The sequence below is a fragment of the Bubalus kerabau genome, chromosome 1 (genome assembly GCF_029407905.1).
Source record: "Bubalus kerabau isolate K-KA32 ecotype Philippines breed swamp buffalo chromosome 1, PCC_UOA_SB_1v2, whole genome shotgun sequence".
NCBI lineage: Eukaryota > Metazoa > Chordata > Mammalia > Artiodactyla > Bovidae > Bubalus > Bubalus kerabau.
The window spans coordinates 250,031,676-250,052,596 of NC_073624.1; the positions used below are offsets into that span (position 1 = coordinate 250,031,676).

Here is a 20,921-nt window from a genome sequence, read left to right on the forward strand (position 1 = left end):
CCAGGCTCCAAACCCGGTTTCTCCATCTGTGACATAGAGACATGGGGTATTTTGTAGACTCTGAAAATTATGCATGGTTAGCCCTTAAAACAGACCCTGACCCACAGACAGCACGCAGTGACTCTTCTGTTACAGCCCTAAATTCTATGTTTGGTCTGACAAGAAGTCTCTCCTTAATACCTTTTACTCCAGGGGTCAGCAGGTGTTTTCTAGAAAGGGCCAGATAGTGAATGTCTGCCTCGTGGGCCAGGCAGGTTCTGTTGCTTCCACTCAACTCTGCCATCGTGGTGTGACAGCAGTCACAGACAGTACACACACCCGCCGACCACGCCTCTGTCCTTGCACCTTCATGTACGGACACGGAATCTAGAATTTCACATCATTTGCACATGTCGTGAAATATCACCCTCTTTTTAATTTTTTTTCCCCAGCCATTTAAAAATATAAAAACCATTCACAGCCTGGACCTTGGACTGTCCTGAAACAGGCAGTGGGCTGGGTTTTGCCCCTGGGCTGACTCCTCTCTTCCTGTTCTCCTTGACTCTTCCTCCCTGTGATGAAGAATAGGGCCAGGTTCCTGAATTCTTATATGTTCATTTGCTTTAGGGTTCTCTCTCAACTGTCTCAGTTTCTCTTCTCTGTCCCACCCCCTGTCACTCGCCACTCTCCTTCCCTCCCCTCCCTCCCTGCTTCCTCCTGTCTCCCCACTGCCTCTCTCCTTCCTCCTGTTCCCTCCTTCCCCCCTCCCTCTCCTGCCTTTCTCTTCTCCCTTCCTCTTCTCTCTCTCTCCCTCTCCCCCTTCCTCTCTCCCTCTCTTCCCCTCCCTCTGACACTCTGCAAAGGTCCCAATGCCGGAAATCGGCCCAGGACCTGTCTTCCAAAACCCTGGCACAAGATCAGTGGTTTTCCACCAAATTCCAAGCTTGTGTTGAGGCTTTTCACACTGTCTCCTAGCAACCACCTTCTGTTCCCTCACCCTTTGTGGCCCCCTCTCTCCCCACCCTTGGCCATTCAAACTTCCCCAGACACTGACTTACAAAGAGGGCTGGAGTCCCCCCGAGCTGCTGCGGTAGTGGGGTGGCTCCATCTGCAGCCGCCTCCCCCCATGCTAGAGGCTTCTTTTGGTCCTGGAATGTTAACTAGCTCTGTTTTGCCCGCTCAGCTCTAGAGTGGAGGGCTCCGCAGACCGGTCTTCTGTTCTCATCTCTTCTCCTCCCTCCGCACCCAAGGCCCAGTGGAGGATGCCGCTGTTGTTCCCTCCTTTCATTCGTTCGGGTTTCTTTAATGCGTATCATCAGAAGACTTGATCTTTTTTTAAGATTCAGAAACAAAGCAAAACTCTCAGAGGATTAGAAAATGTAGGAGAATATAGGGGCTTTCCCAGTGGCTCACCGGTAAAGAATCCGCCTGCAATGCAGGAGCTGCAGGAGACGAGGGTTCGAGCCCTGGGTCCGGAAGATCCCCTGGAGGAGGAGGAAATGGCAACCCGCTCCAGTATTCTTGCCTGGTAAATCCTATGGACAGAGGAACTGGCAGGCTACAGTCCATAATGTCGCAGAAACACACACGCATGCAGGAGAATATAATCACAAACAATGCTAGAGTGAAAACCCTTGTATTTACCTCCTTGGGAGCTTACATGTATTTGTCTAGGACAAAGGTTGAGAAGTGGCCTTGCTGGGTCCCAGGGCATGTGTGGTTTATATTTTACGGGGTCTTGCAGCATCATTCTCAAACAGGATTGTAAATGCTCCCAGCAGCACTGACTGAGAGTGCCCGTAAAGCTACGTCCTCTCTGATACAATATAATCTAACAGTATTTAATCAAGAACATATACATGTTTTTTTTCTAGCAGGTACTGCTAATTTGACTTCACAGTATTCATTGGCTGCTCTAATTAACACTCCCCACAGGGATACACCTTTTCCCCAAACCCTCACTTGATATCAAATACATATTACAAATATCAAATACATATTTTTCAATTTTTATTGATTTTTGGCCACTTTTCCAAAGGGTGAAAAGATGTGTCTAATTATTTTTCTCTTTACAATTGAGGGTTTGTTTTTTTTTTTCCTTTCCTGGAAAATATGTCGATCAGCTTCTTAGTCACAAAGAAGAGACTTCCCTAGCAGTTGAGCGCTTCATGGAGCGGAGACCTGGCTGCACTGCTGAGTGGCCTGTGACACTGAGCGAGGCCTACTCGGTCTCTGAGATGATGGGCTTTCGGCGTGGTTGAAGGGCCTCAGCGTGGCACCCGGAGGTCATCGAGGCCATGTTTGAAAAGTGAAAGTGTTAGCTGCTCAGTGTCTGACTCTCTGAGACCCTATGGACTGTAGCCTGCCAGGCTTCTCTGTCCATGGGATTCTCCAGGCAAGAATACTGAAGTGCATTGCCATTCCCTTCTCCAGAAAGTCTTCCTGACCCAGGGATAGAACCCACGTCTTCTGCATTACCCTCTGAGCCACCAGGGAAGCCTCTGGTATCCATGTTTAGTGCCTCTTTCATGAGTGGATCAAGAGGCAGAGGAGAGAAAAAAGAGGCCCTTCCATAGCGAGAGTCCCCATCTAAGTGCCAGGGAGGTTTTCAGCATAGGGCTGAGGGTGGAGAGCCAAGATCTGTTTTCCCTGTTGGGAAAATCCTAAGGGAGATTTTGTGTTTATCCACAGTCTCACTGAGCCAGCTAATGAGATGTCAAACTCTCTGCTTTTGGCTGAAATTCCTTCAGCTCTGTATGGTAATACTGCCTCATGCTGATCAGAAGCCTGGCGGTTATGTATGTCTTTGAAAAGTAAAGATGGGAATGGAGATAAATTACTAATTAACAAATGCCATCCATTTGTCACACCAACTCTTTCTAGGCTCAGAGTCGGAGGGGAAAGGATAATTATGAAGAGTATCACCAAAAATAAAGTCTCTTCAACAAATGGTGCTGCAACCCTATTGGATATCCATAGAGAAAAAAATAAATGTTGGGTGCCATGGACAAAAATTAATCTGAAATGGATCATAGTATTAAACATAAAAGCTGAAACTAAAAAACCTTTAAAAGAAAGTACAAGAGAAATTCTTTGCAAAGACTTCTTAGGTACAACATAAAAAGCACAAAGCATTAAAGAGGAAAAGGGATAAATTGGACTTTGTCACAATCAAAAGCTTCTGTCCTTTGAAAGACACCATTTAGAAGAGGAAAGGCAAGCCACAGACTTGGAGAAAATATTTGCAAAGGATTCCTATCTAGAATATATAATGAACTCTTGCAACTCAGTAATAAAAAGACAACCCATTTTTAAAATGGGCTAAAAATTCTAATGGAAACTTTGCAAAAGAAAATCTGAATGGTCAATGAAATTCTCAACAGGGAAGTACAATGAAAACCACAATAGATACGAGTATTCATCAGCTGAATGACTAAATTTAAAGATGGATGTTACCAAGTATAGTTGAGGAACCAGAATTCCCATAACATTACTGTGGAAACATAAAATGATATAACCATGTGGGTAAACCAGCTCACCACTTACACTTATTGTCTGACCCAGCAGTTCTACTCCTGAGTATGTATACATATCTTATGGTCTGAATTGTCTCCCCCCAAATTACAGATATTGAAGCTCTGACCATGCTTGAGAATGTGACTGTTTTTGAGGACAGGGTCTTCAGAGCTGATTAAGTTAACATGAATCTGTTAAAGTTAGGGTGGGCCTTAATCCAGTATGACTGGTGTCCTTATAAGAAGAGGACATTGGGGCACACAGAGGAACACCGGGGATGCAGATGCAGAGGGAAGACCACGTGGGGACCCAGCATGAAGGTGGCCATCTACAAGTCACCAACCTGCCCGCACCTTGATCTTGACTTTTACTAGCCTCCAGGACCGTGGGAAATAAATTTCTGTTGTTAAAACCACCCTGTCTATGGTATTGTGTTATGGCAGCCCTAGCAAACTAATCCAGTGTCTTAAGACAAATGAAATCCTATTTCTACACAGAATTGTAGGTGAATGTCTACAGAAGCTTTATTCCTAATTTCTAAGAAATGGAAGCAATCCATATGTTTATCACCTGATGAGCAAACTGTGGTCCATCCATCCAATGGAAGATGACTCGACAATAAGACGGAGTAAATTATTGATACTATATGCCAAATGTGATGCTGAGAGAATGAAGCCAGAGACAAAAAAGCATGTATCATCTGATTCCATTTCTAAGAAACACAAGAAAGATCAGATTTAATCTTTAGTCATGAAAAGCTGATCAATGATGGGCTGAGGGTGGGAGCAGATTATCTGGGAAAGCATATAAGGGAAACTTTCAAGAACATTCTTTTTCTTGAGTGTGGTAGTGGTTACACAGGGGAACACATCAAAACTCATCCAACATTACAGGAAATGAGTTTTTTTATATGTAAATATACCTCGTTAAAATTGATTTTTTAAAGTGTCCTTAATCCAGAAAATGCCTGGAAGCCCTGCCCTGAATGCACTTAAAGGCAGGTGAGCGGGTGAGCGTGGGTGCTGTGGGTAATCACAGTGTCTTGTCATCACAGGAGGTATGAGGAGGGGACCAGCGAGAACGAGGCCGCAGCCGAGGAGGAGGAAGAGGAGGAAGAGGAGGAGGAAGGGGAAGAGGAAGCCTCCCCTGACATGGACGGGTGCCCAGCGTTAAAGGTAGGGAGGGCCGGGACATGGGAAGGGCTGTTTTGGGGGAAATAATCCTCAATTATTGAACCCAGGCTGTCAGAAAAGTCTCGGGGCTAAGTCTCATGCCCCAGCATCAGGGGACAGGCTTTCAGAGTGGGGTGACCTGCAGAGGGTTGATTAGGGGTGTCCCTGCCTGGAATTGGAGTCATTTCAGTGACAGAAAATCAGGAGGAGTTGATTGACCCTCTCATCTCTCCCACCCTCTGTGGTTCCCAGTTCTCTGGGCAGACCCCAGGCTGTACAGTCAGCTGGCCTGGATTCAAATACTGGCTCTGCTCCTACCTAGCTGTGTCGCCTTAGACCGATGACTTCATCCCACTCCAGCCTTGGCTTTCTCATCTCTAAAACGGGCACAATAATGCCAGCCTTGCAGATGGGTGGATTTCAAAGCAGTGGATTTCTCCATTTGGGTCTACCTGAAGGACAGTAGGAAAGGGGGTCTAGTCGAGTCACTGTCCCCTTCTGCTCCCCTGCTGCACTCGGGTGACAAGTTGTAAGAGGCTCCATGCTCCATAGAGAGAGATCCCCATATTCTTTCACCTGTGGGACTTCTGGGAGTGGAGTACATAGGGGTGGAGGTACAGGTTGTGTGGGGAGGTAGGGGTGTTGGAAAAGAATCTGGGCCTGCCTTCTAACTACTCCACACCAAGAGGAAATCCTGCTGCAGTTTCTCCAGCCAAAGGGGGTGCCTTTTTCAAAAGCACACAAAGGCACTGTTTAGGCTAACCAAGGCTTTTCATTTGGGTGTTTTTATTTGTTGATCTCTACTGGTAATTACTGCGAAAGGACAATAGAAAAGCTGATCACCTAGTTTTTAAAAAACGAGGTTTGCTAGTTGCTTCCCTAACTCCAAGAAAACATCTGCAGTTCTTGGCTAGGGCGATGGAAGCCTTGGGTGTGGCTTTGTCAAAATATGGTTGGCACATTATTCTTGAGGGTGTGAGGCCCAGGACATCCGTGCCTGAGGTACCTCTACTGCTTATGTGAGCTTGTTAGGGGACTGAGTCTCTCCCAGTGGCCCCAAGCACAGGTGTCAGGGAGGATTGGGGGCCGGCATGCAGGGCCTCGGGTGCCACGCTGGCCGGGCTGGGTCCGCAGAAGCCCCCGGCTGTGTCTGAGGGCCAGGGGTGAGGTGATCGGAGTGGGGAGCAGCTTCAGTGTCCACCCCGTGAGTCTCAGGGTGGGTGGCTGAGACTCTGGGTTCTCCCAGCCTCACAGCCGTGACTTCTTCCTCAGGTGGACAAGGAGACCAACACAGAGACCCCAGCCCCATCTCCCACGGTGGTGCGGCCCAAGGACCGGCGGGTGGGCACGCCCTCCCCGGGGCCGTTTCTTCGAGGGAGCACCATCATCCGTTCCAAGACCTTCTCTCCAGGCCCCCAGAGCCAGTACGTGTGCCGGGTAAGCAGCCGCACAGCCGTCCTCCCCGGAGCACCCGCTTCTCCCCCTGCAGCTGAGAGCCCTGGGCCTCGCACGGTTCTGGGTCCAAGTCCTGGGCCCACTGCTGTTGTCAGTCATTCTTGGCATGTTACACCTGTTTCCTTATGGAGTTAATAGACCAAGTCTATGCAGTTGCTCTAAGGACTGAATTGGCTAAAGCATGGGAAAGGCTCAGTAACCAGTACATGGCCAACATTTTTATATATGTGTGTGTCTGTTTACTTATATATATTTATTTACTTGCTTATTATATAAATATAATATGTATATTTATTTACTTACCCAACCACATGGCACGTGGGATCTCAGTTCCCCAACCAGGGACTGAACCCATGCCCCCTGCTGTGAAAGTGCAGAGTCCTAACCACTGGGCCACCAGGAAATTCACAGCCAAGGCTGCTTATCAGTTCAGTTCAGTTCAGTCGCTCAGTCATGTCCAACTCTTGGTGACCCCATGGACTCCAGCAGGCCAGGCCTCACTGTCCATCACCAACTCCTGGAATTCACTCAAACTCATGTCCATTGAGTTGGTGATGCCATCCAAACATCTCATCATCTGTCATCCCCTTCTCCTTCTGCCTTCAGTCTTTCCCAGCATCGGGGTCTTTTCCAGTGAATCAGCTCTTCACATCAGGTAGCCAAAGTATTGGAGTTTCAGCTTCAACATCAGTCCTTCCAATGAATATTCAGGACTGATTTCCTCTAGGATGGACTGGTTGGATCTCCTTGCAGTCCAGGAAACTCTCAAGAGTCTTCTCCAACACCACAGTTCAAAAGCATCAATTCTTCGGTGCTCAGGTTTCTTTACAGTCCAACTCTCACATCCATACATGACTACTGGAAAAACCATAGCCTTGACTAGATGGACCTTTGTTGGCAAAGTAATGTCTCTGCTTTTTAATATGCTGTCTAGGTTGGTCATAACTTTTCTTCCAAGGAGTAAGGGTCTTTTAATTTCATGGCTGCAGTCACCACCTGCAGTGATTTTTGGAGCCCCCAAAAATAAAGTCAGCCACTGTTTCCACTGTTTCCCCATCTATTTCCCACGAAGTGATGGGACTGGATGCCATGATCTTTGTTTTCTGAATGTTGAGCTTTAAGCCAACTTTTTCACTCTCCTCTTTCACTTTCATCAAGAGGCTCTTTAGTTCTTCTTCACTTTCTGCCATAAGGGTGGTGTCATCTGCATATCTGAGGTTATTGATATTTCTTCCAGCAATCTTGATTCCAGCTTGTGCTTCCTCCAGTCCAGCATTTCTCATGATGTACTCTGCATATAAGTTAAATAAGCAGGGTGACAATATGCAGCCTTGACCTACTCCTTTTCCTATTTGGAACTGTTTATAATTCCAACCAACTCTCCACTCTGTTTACGCCCGGCCCTGCTCTTCCACACCCCTTGCTGAGATCAGACTGACCCTCACCTTCCCTGATGGACAGTTCCTCCCCCTCCAAGGCAATGGCAGCATGCAGCCTGAGGTTGCAAAATAGCAACAGCCCTGGATTACTTAGCTGTGGGTTTAGGAGCTTTTTTTCATTGAACTTTTTGGCTACCATTGAAAACTTAAGAAATTCAATTAAAAATAAAATTTAAAATGCAGCCATTTCACATAAAACTCCAGTTTCTGTAGAGGGGGAAAGGGGCACTGTCTGGCCCCAAGGGCTGCACGTTCTGTCACAGTGATGAATGGCTGGAGCTCCTCAGTGGGGGCCGCTGCCCTCGGAGTAGGGACTGGTGGGCCTTTTCAAGTTTACTGTGGCCTCCACCTGGCCCTCTTTAACCTATTTGACTTTTGGACCTGCTCTTGCAGGCCATGGACGATTTAGAAGCCGTGCAGTGGTCTTGGCTTCCGGATCCCCTTGCCTTCTATCCATGACCCCCGTCTGAGGGGTCACTCCAGTTGCTGGGGCTATAGAACCAAGACCTTGTTTCTGAGGTTCATATGACATGTTGACATCCTTCCTTATCTCTTACCGTACAAAATGAGCAAGCAATAACTAGAATAATAAACAGAACCTTCCTGTCTCGTGCTCCAGTAAGTTGTGCAGGAGAAGCCCCTGGAACCCGCCCCACCTCATCAACCTGACATCCACTTGTCTATTGTTATAGAGGGAGGGGCTATGGGGGGATTCAGCATCTAATATCTGGTATCCAAGGCCTCGAGTTATAAGCTTGAGTGTGTGTGTGTGTATGTGTGTGTGTGTTCAGTTACCCGGTTGTGTCCAATTCTTTGCATGCTCCTCTATCCATGGGATTCTCTAGGCAAGAATACTAGAGTGGGTTGCCGTTTCCTTCTCCAGGGGATCTTCCCAAACCAGGGATCGAACCTGCATCTCCTGCAATGCAGGCGGATTCTTTGCTGCTAAGCCAGTAGTAGTGAAGTTAATTTTTTCATAACGTGACAATTTTACAAACGCACCGGCTACTTTTCAAATTAGTGCCCACCCCAAAACATTCCCTGCAGTACCTCCCAGACATAACGTAAACCTCTCCTCTCTGTGTCGTCTCTACTTAATGTTAGAGCTTGTAAACATCCGAAAAGAAAGTGTGGGTACACGTAATATAGTTGTGTATCTTGCAAAAGGTACAGGGTTTCCTGCGGTCACTGAGTGTGATTTTAATGCAAGGGACTTCCTGAACCACAAGTGAAGAATCCTGCTTAATCCCAGCTCACAGCTGAAGAAGAGAAAAACCCAATCCGTGTTTCAAATGTGAATAACTTGAAGGATTTAGAAAAGCCCTCAGGATAATGGATAATCTGTCTTTGGCAAAATTACCGCCTTTATGAACATGCAGTGGAAATCAAACATAAAATGAAGGATGATACTTGTTGGAAAAATCACAGCAAAAGAAATGAATGTTTGATTTATCCTTTGTCATCAGGATTTAGAATGCAGTTGTAATTTTGTCAAATGGAAGATATGAAATATAAAACTTTTGAAAAGTGTTACTCTTTTCCAACTAAAAACTCAAACTTTCCCCCCTCAATGTTTACTATAAAATTCTGGTCTCCTATGTAAATGGATTCACTTTAAATGGCCTTTTCCAGAATTGGCATTCCTGATAACAAAGAGGTCCAGTCCCATGTCTCAAGCATTTTTAACACAACTAGCACTATGCTGCGGAGAAGGCAATGGCACCCCACTCCAGTCCTCTTGCCTGGAAAATCCCATGGGCAGAGGAGCCTGGTAGGCTGCAGTACATGGGGTCGCTAACAGTCGGACATGACTGAGCGACTTCACTTTCACTTTTGCATTGGAGAAGGAAATGGCAACCCACTCCAGTGTTCTTGCCTGGAGAATCCTAGGGACGGGGGAGCCTGGTGGGCTGCCATCTATGGGGTCGCACAGAGTCAGACACGACTGAAGTGACTTAGCAGCAGCAGCGGCAGCACTATGCTGAGCCCGTTCCACATTTTATTACCTGGACCAGTCTCCAACCTCAGGGCTGAAGGTAAAGAAATTCCCAGTCTGCATGGATCACCTGCCGCAGGCAAAAAGGGCCTTTATTAGCAAAGATGTGTATTTTTTCTTCTTTTGCTTTTTGACTGCACTTCAGCCCAAGCTTATCTGTTTCTGGTAGATTCTCACTTAAGGCTACAGGAAGTAGCCAATGGTACAACATCCTGAATTTTTTTTCTTGTCATTTCCCTTAAAACTCTATAGGGGTGTGCAGTCTGTCTCTTGAGATTCAAGAGGTAACAATAATGTATCCCTCTGTTTCTCACCCACAAAATGAGCATTCTCAAATTCCCAGCAGGGAATATGTGTCTGTGCTGTGCCCCCTCCTACCTCTAGTACACAGCCAGCTCCCTGTTTTCCAGCCTGTGGTTTATGGCACTCCACTCCCCTAGTACCAAGTCCTATACCGGTCAGGGTTCTTCACAGCAAGCAGCAGAAACAGACTGGGAGCAGTATATGTGGGGAAGAAATGTTTAAACAAGAAAGTGAGTAGTTCACAGATTCATTAGAAGGCTGTAGAAGCAACCTCAGAAATCAGGCAGGAACAAGGCGGGCCAGACCACAGCCAAAATCACACCCTAAAGACAGGTGAGGACACAGTGCTGCTGCAGAACATGGCCCCAGCTGGCCCTGCAGCTGCCTTTGGGGTTCAGCACTGAGTCCCCCAGCAGACTCCTGACACTGCAGGAGGCCAGGAAAGCTCTAGCTGCTGCTGCTGCTGCTGCTGCCACTGTTCACCACTGATGCTGCTTCTCCCTGAGAAACCAACAAACACAGATGCAACGAACAAACCAACAAACACGGAATAGAAGAGAGTGGCCTGGCTGAGTCCAAGAGGCACAGCGACGAGATTTGGTCCAGCTGACCAGCTTGTGATTCAAAGACCAGCACGGTTGCATTTAATTGTCATAGTTGAGTCCTGTGCCGGCTTCTAGCTGCAAGGGAGGCCATGAAAGCAAGTCTCTGGTACTTTTGCCTCATGAGTGGAAGGTAGGCTTTGTCTCCCACTGAGAGTCATAAGAGGATGGAGTTTCATATGCTAATTAGGTTAGCAGCACACACACACACACACACACACACACACACACACACCCCAAAAAAATTCCCTGTTTTTCCTGTGTCATCTAATCTCACAAACAGCCCTGCAAGGCAAGTGGCGTTAATCCCATTTCATAGATGCCGCAAGTCAGGGCACTTTGTTGTGAGCACAGGCAATCCCTTCTCCTGGCCTGACGCCACATCAGGAGCCCTCTGCCGGGTGTCCCCTTCTTTGGTCCTCAGCATGGCCTGTGTCACCTGGTGAGTTTCCTGGGCTTGGGGCTTCCACTGGACTTTTAAGTCATGAGGGGCGGGGACAGTGTTATACTCTCCACAGCTCCCCACAAGCCCTGTGGCTCTGACGCCTACGTATCAGCAGCGCTGTCTCACGTGTTGGTTGGCTCACTTTGACCTGAAGCATACAGTTCTTCCAAAATTCTAATTTTCAAGTAGACCCCTCTGACTTCCCGTTATTTCGCCTCTCTGCTCCTCAATCTCCCTCTAATGGAGATAACAAAAAGGCAACAATATTCTCTACCATGTCTGAGATCAAATGCACTAAAACATCCTTAAGAAAAAGTTAAATTCAAGGACTTAATGTAACTTTCATCGCTCTTTTATAACATGGTCTTTAACACATAAACAACTATGACTTAAGCATCAGTCGTCCTGACACGTATTTCTAGTTGGTATGACATATATTCTGTGAGTGCCACTTTTGGATTTAAACAATGCAGAATAAAGCCCCCTTCTGAAATGATACCCAGCCAGTCCATTTGTATGAATCCACCCCTCTGTCTTTATATTAGTTTCATCTCTGAGCATTACATGCATCCTAAAGAGGACCATGAAATTAAAAGCCATGAAATTAAAAGATGCTTACTCCTTGGAAGAAAAGTTATGACCAACCTAGATAGCATATTGAAAAGCAGAGACATTACTTTGCCAACAAAGGTCCATCTAGTCAAGGCTGTGGTTTTTCCAGTGGTCATGTATGGATGTGAGAGTTGGACTGTGAAGAAAGCTGAGCGCCAAAGAATTGATGCTTTTGAACTGTGGTGTTGGAGAAGACTCTTGAGAGTCCCTGGGACTGCAAGGAGATCCAACCAGTCCATTCTGAAGGAGATCAGCCCTGGGTGTTCTTTGGAAGGACTGATGCTAAAGCTGAAACTCCAGTACTTTGGCCACCTCATGCAAAGAGTTGACTCATTGGAAAAGACTCTGATGCTGGGAGGGATTGGGGGCAGGAGGAGAAGGGGACGACAGAGGATGAGATGGCTGGATGGCATCTCCGACTCGATGGACATGAGTCTGAGTGAACTCTGGGAGTTGGTGATGGACAGGGAGGCCTGGCGTGCTGCGATTCATGGGGTCGCAAAGAGTCAGACACTACTGAGCGACTGAACTGAACTGAAAGAGGACATGGCCTTGGATGGGACATTGAACTCTTGTTCTGATGCTTACCAGCTATATGGTTTATAAAAGTGTGGTAATCTCTCCCAACCTCAGTCCCCTCAGTTAAGATAGTTTGAGGATTAAATGAAACTGTCAGTAAAGCCCGTGGCACATAATAGGGGCTCTGTCCGTATGGCTGTTGTCTTGTTTGTTTGTTTTTATTTGGCAGCACCAGGCTGTAGTTGGGGCATGGGGGACCTTTACTTGGGCAAGTGAACTCTCAGTTGCAGCACGTGGGATCTAGTTCCCTGACCCAGGAATGAACCCCGGCCCTCTGCTCTGTGTTGGTAGCGCAGAGCCTTAGCCACTGGACCGCCAGGAAGTCCCAGTGTGGCTTTGTTGTTACTGTCGTCTGTTTCTCATTCTGGTTGACACTCTGCCCAGTGCAGTAGCTATTTCATCAATGTAGCAGGACTAGTAATATCATTATTACTGATAATTACTAATAACCACAAACATGACAGTGTGGACAGCTTCTCAGAGGAGACCCACCTCAGTGAGCTGACAGCTGCCAGAATAAATAGACTCTGGAGCATCAGCCTGTGACAATTCCCCTGACCTGGAAATATGACTCCAGAGAGAGACCACCATCTCCCCTCCCTCTCCCGTCCTCCCGCTGGGGACATGAACTGTCAGGAGAAAAGCATCCGTTTGACCGTAGCCCTGATCTCTGGCCACAGATGAGGAATGTTAGCCCTCCAGGGAGAGTCCAGATAACTGCGGGATTGAATGGGTTCTGATGAGGAGAGAGCTGTGACCAGCACAGCCCTCAGAGAACCTGTCTGCCCCATCTCCTCCAAGGATACAGTCCTGAGGTCTGGCCTGTGGGCTGCCTTCTCACATATGTATCAGTCTCGACACGGGCTCCATTCGAGCCCTGAAGGTGGGCTCTGTGGGCGACAGGAAAGAGTTGGTGCAAACAGGCCTTAGCATAGGAGGCCAGGGGGCAGTGTGTCCTGGGGTCATCCGTGGCTGGTGTCCATCCCGCCAGGCTGCACCAGCTCCAACCTTGAGCAAGTCGGGTAGCCCCTCACCCGCCGTCTTCTCATTAGTAAAGTGGCGATGTCCTCTCCCATGGGGCTGTTGGAAGGATGAATGAGGTCTTGTGGTTGGCACACAGGGCCACGCATTGTTGAGGACCCACTCAGTGAATGCTCACCCAGAGAGAAAAGGAAGGTCGAATGAAACCTGCCTCCTGCATGCAGTCCCCACAGGGAACACGGAGAGGAAGGACGGGGCTGGGGACCCCACCACCCTCCTGGCCCCAGTGTCCTTTTGCACACACTCGGACCTTCATGAGTGTCCCACGCCTCTTCTCTCTGCAGCTGAACCGAAGCGATAGCGACAGCTCCACCCTGTCCAAGAAGCCACCTTTTGTTCGAAATTCCCTGGAGCGGCGCAGCGTCCGGATGAAGCGGGTAAGACGGTCCCTTTGTTTCCCCAAGCCCGGTGTCCCTCACGCACATCCCCTGATGCCTGACCGTTTCTCCTCAGCCACTGGTTAGAAGAAAGCACTTGAAAGCATGGTGGTATTTGCAAATGGAAGTTGGTGAACTGTGAGGCCTGGGTAGGCACTGGGGAAAGTGCCAAGGGGTAAATGTAACATAGTTTTTGTGACCAGTACGTTAGATCAGGAGTGGGCATACTTGTGTAGAAACCAGAGTCACGAAGAACCAATCAACCCAAGACATCACAGCTACCAATGGGAGCCTGCCTCCTGCAGGTCTCTGCTCCCTGTGTCGTCCAACTGACCGAGCAGTTGAAGGTCCCTTGCAACAGCCTCCTTGCAGGAAGAGAGGCCAGATGCCCCTGCCCCCCAACGCCTCCCCACCGAGAGCTGACCTGGAAGCAAGGAGGTGCGAATGGGACTCAGTCCAGCTGGAAACTCCCAGGGAAGAGGCCCCAAGCTGTCCCCGCAGAGCAACCTGGCCTTTCCTTACGGAGAACGTGGCTGCATGGGGGTTGGCAAGAGGCCTTAGGCCAAGGCCCGACTCCTGCTAGGGTCTTTCACTAGTCAGGGCTGCAGGAGGGGCAGGGGGCCCTCCCCACTGTGGGCTTTCAGCGCAGACTTGACAACAGTTCTGGTGAACTTACAAAACTAGAAAAAACCCAGAAGCCAGAATGTCAGAAAGAGAAGTAGAGACAGCCAAGCAAAAACGCATAGAAAGAAGAGCGTGCTGATAGCCCCGTGTAGGGGCAGCCCCGTAGCATCTCCGGCAGGCCTGCTGCTGACCACCGGCCTTGGGAGTGGTCCTGTGCCTGGCCGTACCCTGCCTCCACAAGTCTCCAGAAAGAACCAGAGACAGCAGGAGAAAGAAGGCAGTGCAGAAGAGGCTCCCTCCCAGAAAGGAGAGGGTGCTGGCTTCGGGAGAATGTGGGCATGGCCGCAAGTGACAGGGGCATCCCCTGCCCCACCCCGTCTGCTGTGGCTGGCTGGCACTCCAGTCCCTGGAGCACCGAGTCACCTTGGGAGCTTGTTGATGATGCAGATTCCGAGGCCACACTCCCGTCTGCCTCATCCAGGCAGCTGGGGTGTGGCCCTGGAAGCATCATTTTTATAGGATCCTCAGAATTCTGGACCAGGTGTTCCGTGATCCACTCCTGGAGAAATGACACCGAGGAGCTCCTACTCAGTCCCCCCTGCACGTCTTACAACCCCCGCCCCCCCTCCCCCCACCCCCTGCCGCAAGGCAAGCCTCACAGAAGTTCCTGCTTCTTCATCTCCTCTTCCCCTCAGCCAAAGGGATGCCTTGCAAAGGGGGCCCTTGATAGCTGGTCTGAGCCCATGTTCCCTTCAGGTCCTTTCCATGTCCTGAGGCACAGGGGTGTCCAGAGGCTGGGCCAGGACCCGTGCACACTGCAGACCTTCCTCCACTAGCTGCCTGAGCAATGCGTGTTGTGGACAGGGCCACCTGGCAAGGGTCTGAGAGGACCTCTAGTAGCTGTGAGCAGTCCCTGGTCAGCAGCTGAGTGAGAACATGCAAGGAAATGAACCCTACCCAGGACCTGAGGGAGCCTGGCTGCAAATCATCCCCTCGTCAAACCCCCGGATGGGGATGCAGTCAGTCAAAACCTCGATTTCAGCCTCATAAGACCCTGAGCAGAGGATTCAGCCAACCTGTGTCTAAACTCCTACCCAGTGAAAATGTGGGATAATGAGTTTGCATTACGTTCAGCTGCTAGTTTGTGTAATTTGTTATGCAGTAACAGAAAACCAATACAATGCCCAATAAAGTGATTTTTAAAATGGTATTAATACATAAGACATTAACTATGAGACCTGTCCTCACTTCAGGCTCTCCAGCATGCTTTTAGGAACAGGAAACCACTCAATGGAGTGGTTCTGTGCTTTTCTAGTGTGACCATTGTCTAGTCTGTGCTTATACATGAGCAAGGCCGGGAGATCCAGCTGAGTGATCTTGGTGACTCCAGGTCTCACATGAAGCTGCTTTTGCTTAGCTCTGCTGCCCCTGTACTATCATTAGTCATGTCCTACTCTTCGGGACCCCGTGGACTGTAGCCCTCCAGGCTCCTCTGTCCATGGGATTCTCCAGGCAAGAATACTGGAGTGGGTTGCTATTTCCTTTGCTCTGGCCCATGTCCAGTCTCAGAAACTTGTCTGGATATGTCAACGCAGAGAGAGGCAGAGCTCAGGCAGTAGATGGAAGCCAGTGAGAGTAAGGGAAGCAACTGCGTGTAGGGAGTGAGTGGATGGGATCCGGAGCCAGCTGCCTGGGGTGGAATCTCAGCTTCATTGCTTATAACGTGTGTGATTTAACCTCTGGGAGCCTCATCTGTGCACACGATAACCGTCAGGACCTCATAGGGTGGTGAAAATGAACTCAGGTAACAGAAGTAAAGCGCCCAGCACCATGCTTGGGACATAAAACTGCTCACTAATATGAGGGGTAGACATGGAAAAAATCAAGACAGGCTCCCAGGGGTTGGGCGAGCCTCACTTTTGGAATGGAAGCCCGCGGATGAACGAAGGAGGGTAGCTGAGCTCCAGAGCAGGGGAGAGCACAGGGTCACTGGACCCGGCCCCATACTAACCTGTCCAAACCATCCCCACCCCCGCAGCCTTCATCTGTCAAATCCCTGCGTGCTGAACGCCTGCCGCGCACCTCGCTGGACCTCGAGTTGGACCTGCAGGCCACCAGGACCTGGCACAGCCAGCTGACTCAGGAGATCTCGGTGCTGAAGGAGCTCAAGGAGCAGCTGGAACAAGCCAAGAGCCACGGGGAGAAGGAGCTGCCACAGTGGGTGCGGGAGGACGAGCGCTTCCGCCTGCTGCTGAGGATGCTGGAGAAGCGGGTGGGTGGCGAACCGCAGGAACACAGGGCGCGCCGCTGCAAGGGAGGGCGGCGAGGGCCCTGAATGGGTCCTTAATTCTGTGACTCACCGAGAGTGCTCCCAGAGCCCCTCAAGCTCATCAGCAAAGGAAGCCAGCAGTCCCTCCCCCAGGAAACTTGATTCACTGTCACTGGCTGCCAGGTCCTTTTGCTGCATTCCCGTGTTTGTGCGCAAGCCCTTATTACTCACACGTTTATTCCAGCAGCTGGTCCTTCATCAGGCATATGGGGGGCACTTTATCTACGCTGGGGCACACACTTGCACAGAGTAAATAAGAATGCTGACCTGCCCTCCTGCCTGCCTACCCAGTCCCACAGAGCACGTTTCTCCAAAGGGGAGAGGAGTGGGTCCTGGCCGGGTTTTATCCTGATGAAGACACCTGAGGATACAAGCCTGCTGGCGTCTCATCCCTAGCCTAGTGAGTCGGAGAGATCTCAGCATTGCTCAAGAAAAAAAGATACAACCACAAAGGGGCCAGAGCACATGATGAGTTGAATTTGGGTGGCTGCTGCTTTCACACGTGTGTATTTGGGAAGGTCTCACACTGCAGGAGACACCCCCATCCCCAGCCTCCAAAGGCAGCTGTTTTGGCTCCACTCCCTAGAGGGGACTCCGGGAGTTGGTGATGGACAGGGAGACCTGGCCTGCTGTGATTCATGGGGTCGCAAAGAGTCGGACACAACTGAGCTACTGAACTGAACTGACTGACCTAGAGGAGAGGAGGCCAGGCGAACTCCCAGGGAAAAAGGGGGTTGGAAAGGGGACCTAGACATGGAGATGATGTCACTTGGAGCACCATGAGGAGTCTTGGGTTGGAGAACTCCAAAGCAGCAGGAGTTTGGAGTCTTTTATAGACCTGGGATTGAACACATCTATGACTAGCAGATGTTGGGTGCAGTTTTAGGGGGTATAGGTAACAGGCAGGCTCTAAAAGGCTATAAAAAAAAAAAAACCAAACTGCTATTTGAGCTTCATTTAAAACAATTGGATAGGTAAAAAATTGTCTTTGACACCAGTGGGCTCTTGAGCTAACAGATCCCAGACTGTGGTGAAGAAATAAACATCATAGGGTGAAGAAATAATCATCAGAGGCCATCTTTGACTCATTCCTTTCATACCTGCCAGGAGGGCTGTCCATGGCAGAAATGACAAGCTTTTGCTAGTTTTCTCTGCACACAGCCAAGCAATGCAACAGCACCTTCCAGACGGTGCCTCACTGGATTGTTGGGAGGGCCATTAGCTAAAATTCCAGCTCTCAATTAAGGTGATGAAAACATAAAACAGGAAGGTGGTGCTGGGCTTCTTAGGTCTGGACTTGTGGGAGCCTCAAATTGCCTCTAGTAAGTCAGAAGTTCCCCAAACATTTACTTCTTTCTTGTTTATTACATCAGAGTTATAATAACAGCATTAAGAGAAAATAGAAAATTAGAAAAAGTTTTAAGGAAGAGAAGGAACTAAATATGTCTCTAATGGTAGCTGTCTATTACATTTATCTTGGAGCTTCCTAGTAGCCAAGGCAAAAAGAGGTAAGCAAACAAGTATATATGTGTCCTGCCTTAAGAAAGCACCTACCAAGAAAAGTTGACCTTTCAAGTAGTTTTTTTTTTTTAACAGTAAATCTATGACTATCTGATGATGATTCTGTTAAAGAGTCATTTAAATGGTATAGCTTCATTAACCAAAATACTGTCTTCATGCTATGTTTTCAAGTGTGTAGAACATAGATATTTGAGGGCTCTCTGGTTTGTTCTCTAAAGTGCTTCCTTAGGTTTGTATCAGGAGGGAAGGATGTATTGTTCCTCAAACCCTTGACCATAATTGCATGATTCGAAATTGGGTTTCTATGATTTCTTAGTTGTATGCCATTAAAGCAGTTTCTTAACATGCCCGATGCTTCGTTTCCACATCTGTAATATAGATTATTATAAAGCCTACCTTCCTAAGTGGCCCTGAGGAGCAGTGAGGTGACACGCATTTTACCAGGTAGCCCTTGCTGCCTTACTTCTGACACGTGCATGTAGGTATTCAGTTCCCTGGCCCTGAAAACCTATCCTGTCTGACACATGTTGGGATCACTTCCCCGCATCATCATTTGGAATAAAGAGGAACAGGAAACATCATGGTGCCTCTCTGGTGACCCTCAAACCTTTTAACCACAGTAGACTCCTCATTTATGCTAGAAGGGTCTCCGTGGCTGACCCATTTCTAGAGACCCTAAGTACTCTCTGCTACCTCATTCTGCCCTCCAGATGGACCGAGCAGAGCACAAGGGAGAGCTTCAGACAGACAAGATGATGAGGTCAGCCGCCAAGGACGTGCACAGGCTTCGAGGCCAGAGCTGTAAGGAGCCCCCGGAGGTGCAGTCTTTCAGGTCAGCAAGTGGGTGCCTGGCCAGCCAGCCTTTCCCTTCCCACCCTGCCCTCCCAGCCTCGGTCTCCTCTCTGTCTCGATGCTCCCTGTCTGTGCTCCCAGCTCTCTGTAGCAGATGTTTGTCCTCCGCCGAGCCTTCCCCTGTGATCTGTGAGCCCCACGGTGCTTCCCCCCAGCTGTCTTTATCGGTCTCCGCACAACTCGACCTAATTTGTTAGATCCTTTTGTTTAATGAGTGAGCCACCTGCTCTGGCCTCTCCTCTCAGCGTTCCCATCACCAGTAACTGCGGAGGATTGGCCAAGGGATAAATCAGCCTGGCAGTGGAAAATGTTTGCTGGGCTTCCCTAGCACTGCCTGCCACCTGCCAGGATCTCGGGGAGATGCCTTCTTGCCACCCCCGGACCCAGGCGTGTCCTGGGCCTCCCCGTTCACAGAGGGTTTTGCATTTAGGTTTGTGTTATCCTCTCGGAAAAGGTATTCATGTTTGTGTATGAGCTAAAATGCATCCCTTGGAGGAATTTAAAGATGTAAAATATACTGTCATTTTTCTAACCACACTTGGACATCTTTTCATTCTTAACCAGCAGGGAATCTAAAACAGACCACAGTGGAAATGGCCAAGGGCCCTTTGAGACTTCAGAGGCCCCTGATCGGAACTGGAGGTGGTTGTTCCTGCTGATGTTCCCCCAAGGCAGAGATTCTCAGCCAGGGGTGACTTGAGCCTCCGGGGAGGGCATTTGGCAATGTCTAGGGACATTTTTGATTGTCAGAACCAGAGGAGGGCTGGCAGAGATGCTTCTGATGTTTTGTGGGTACAGGCCAGGGGTGCTACTAAAGACCCTACCTGCACAGGACTAGCCCCACAATGAAGAAATTATCCGGCCCATAATATCTATAAAGTAAGGTTGAAAAGCCTGCTCTAAAGGGATGGCCTGGGACTTCCCTGGTGGCCCAGTGGTTGAGTCCACACTCCCACTGCAGGGGGCTCGGATTCAATACCTGGTCAGGGAACTAAGATTCCGCATGCCTCATGGTGTGGATGGGAAAAAAGAAAGAAAGAAATACATAAAGGAATGGCCTTTTTTACAGGGAGAAGATGGCATTTTTCACGCGGCCTCGGATGAATATCCCGACCCTCTCTGCAGATGACGTCTAATCACCAGAAAAGTATTTCTTTTGTCCCAGTGATCACGCTGTGAGCCTAGACTGTGGCTAAACTTATTTATGTGGTGTTATATGAAGGTACCAAGTCATGAGTCCTCTAGCACTCTTGTCCATTTGAAGATAAACAGAATTTTTTAGTTTGAGTTCTATTATTATTAAAAAAAACAAAACAAAACAAAAAAAAACCAGCATTACAATGACAAGATTGTATAGTTTGTATATTTAGGAATGTATTTTTGAGAAAGAAAATTTAAATGAACTAAAGCAGTATTGAGTTGCTGCTCTTCTTAAAGTTGTTTAGATTTTTTTTTTTTGTACAGATCTACCTACTAGAGGTTTCACTGCAATAAGAAGTAATGTTTGAGGGACAGTAATCCTCAAAGGATGTCCTGAAGGTGTCACAGCACAGCTGACCTTTCCTACTTAACGTATTTTGTACAATGTTTTTAAAAAGGTGCACGGGAACTGTGCAGGGATTCTGAGGTGCGTCCGTGAATCTTCACGAGCTGTGATGTGTTTTTATGTGGCCGCCCGACGTGGAGCGGGCAGCGTGGGGCTGGCTGGTGACAGGCCTGCCCACGCTGGTCTCATGCCCAGTGAAGCCACTGACACGAGTGAGGGAGGGCTGTGGAGAACACCTTTCAGTTTTATCTCCATCAATAAAGTGGCCTTTCTGAACAAATGTCCTCACTCGCTTTTTCTCCCCTACCCCTCCCTTCATCAGTGTTCCCCTGGTTTTTGAATCTCCACTTCCCACTCATTCCCTCCCAACCTATCCCAAGGCCAGGAGAGTTTTTTTTTTTTTTCTTTTTGTTCGCTCATGTGCTCATTAAAGGAGCAAATGTCTGCTGAGCGGGGACTGCTGCAGACATCAGCTTGTGTGACTTCAACACCCAAGTCACAGAATCTCTTCCTCCTTCCTCTGAAGTGAGCGC

General features: G+C 48.7%; 2 protein-coding genes across 2 annotated transcripts in view; both read left to right on the forward strand.

The window, feature by feature from the left end:
* The window catches only part of WWC1 (WW and C2 domain containing 1), a 158,179-nt gene extending 137,511 nt beyond the window's left edge, over positions 1-20,668 (forward strand). Inside the window, exons 18-23 of the mRNA XM_055562748.1 lie at positions 4,550-4,670; positions 5,940-6,104; positions 13,424-13,516; positions 16,179-16,412; positions 18,701-18,822; positions 19,912-20,668. Coding sequence (XP_055418723.1) covers positions 4,550-4,670; positions 5,940-6,104; positions 13,424-13,516; positions 16,179-16,412; positions 18,701-18,822; positions 19,912-19,978 — 802 coding nt within the window. The 3' untranslated portion in view covers positions 19,979-20,668. The remainder of the gene's footprint in view (positions 1-4,549; positions 4,671-5,939; positions 6,105-13,423; positions 13,517-16,178; positions 16,413-18,700; positions 18,823-19,911) is intronic.
* The window catches only part of RARS1 (arginyl-tRNA synthetase 1), a 198,172-nt gene that overhangs the window by 139,663 nt on the left and 37,588 nt on the right, over positions 1-20,921 (forward strand). The window lies entirely within an intron of this gene.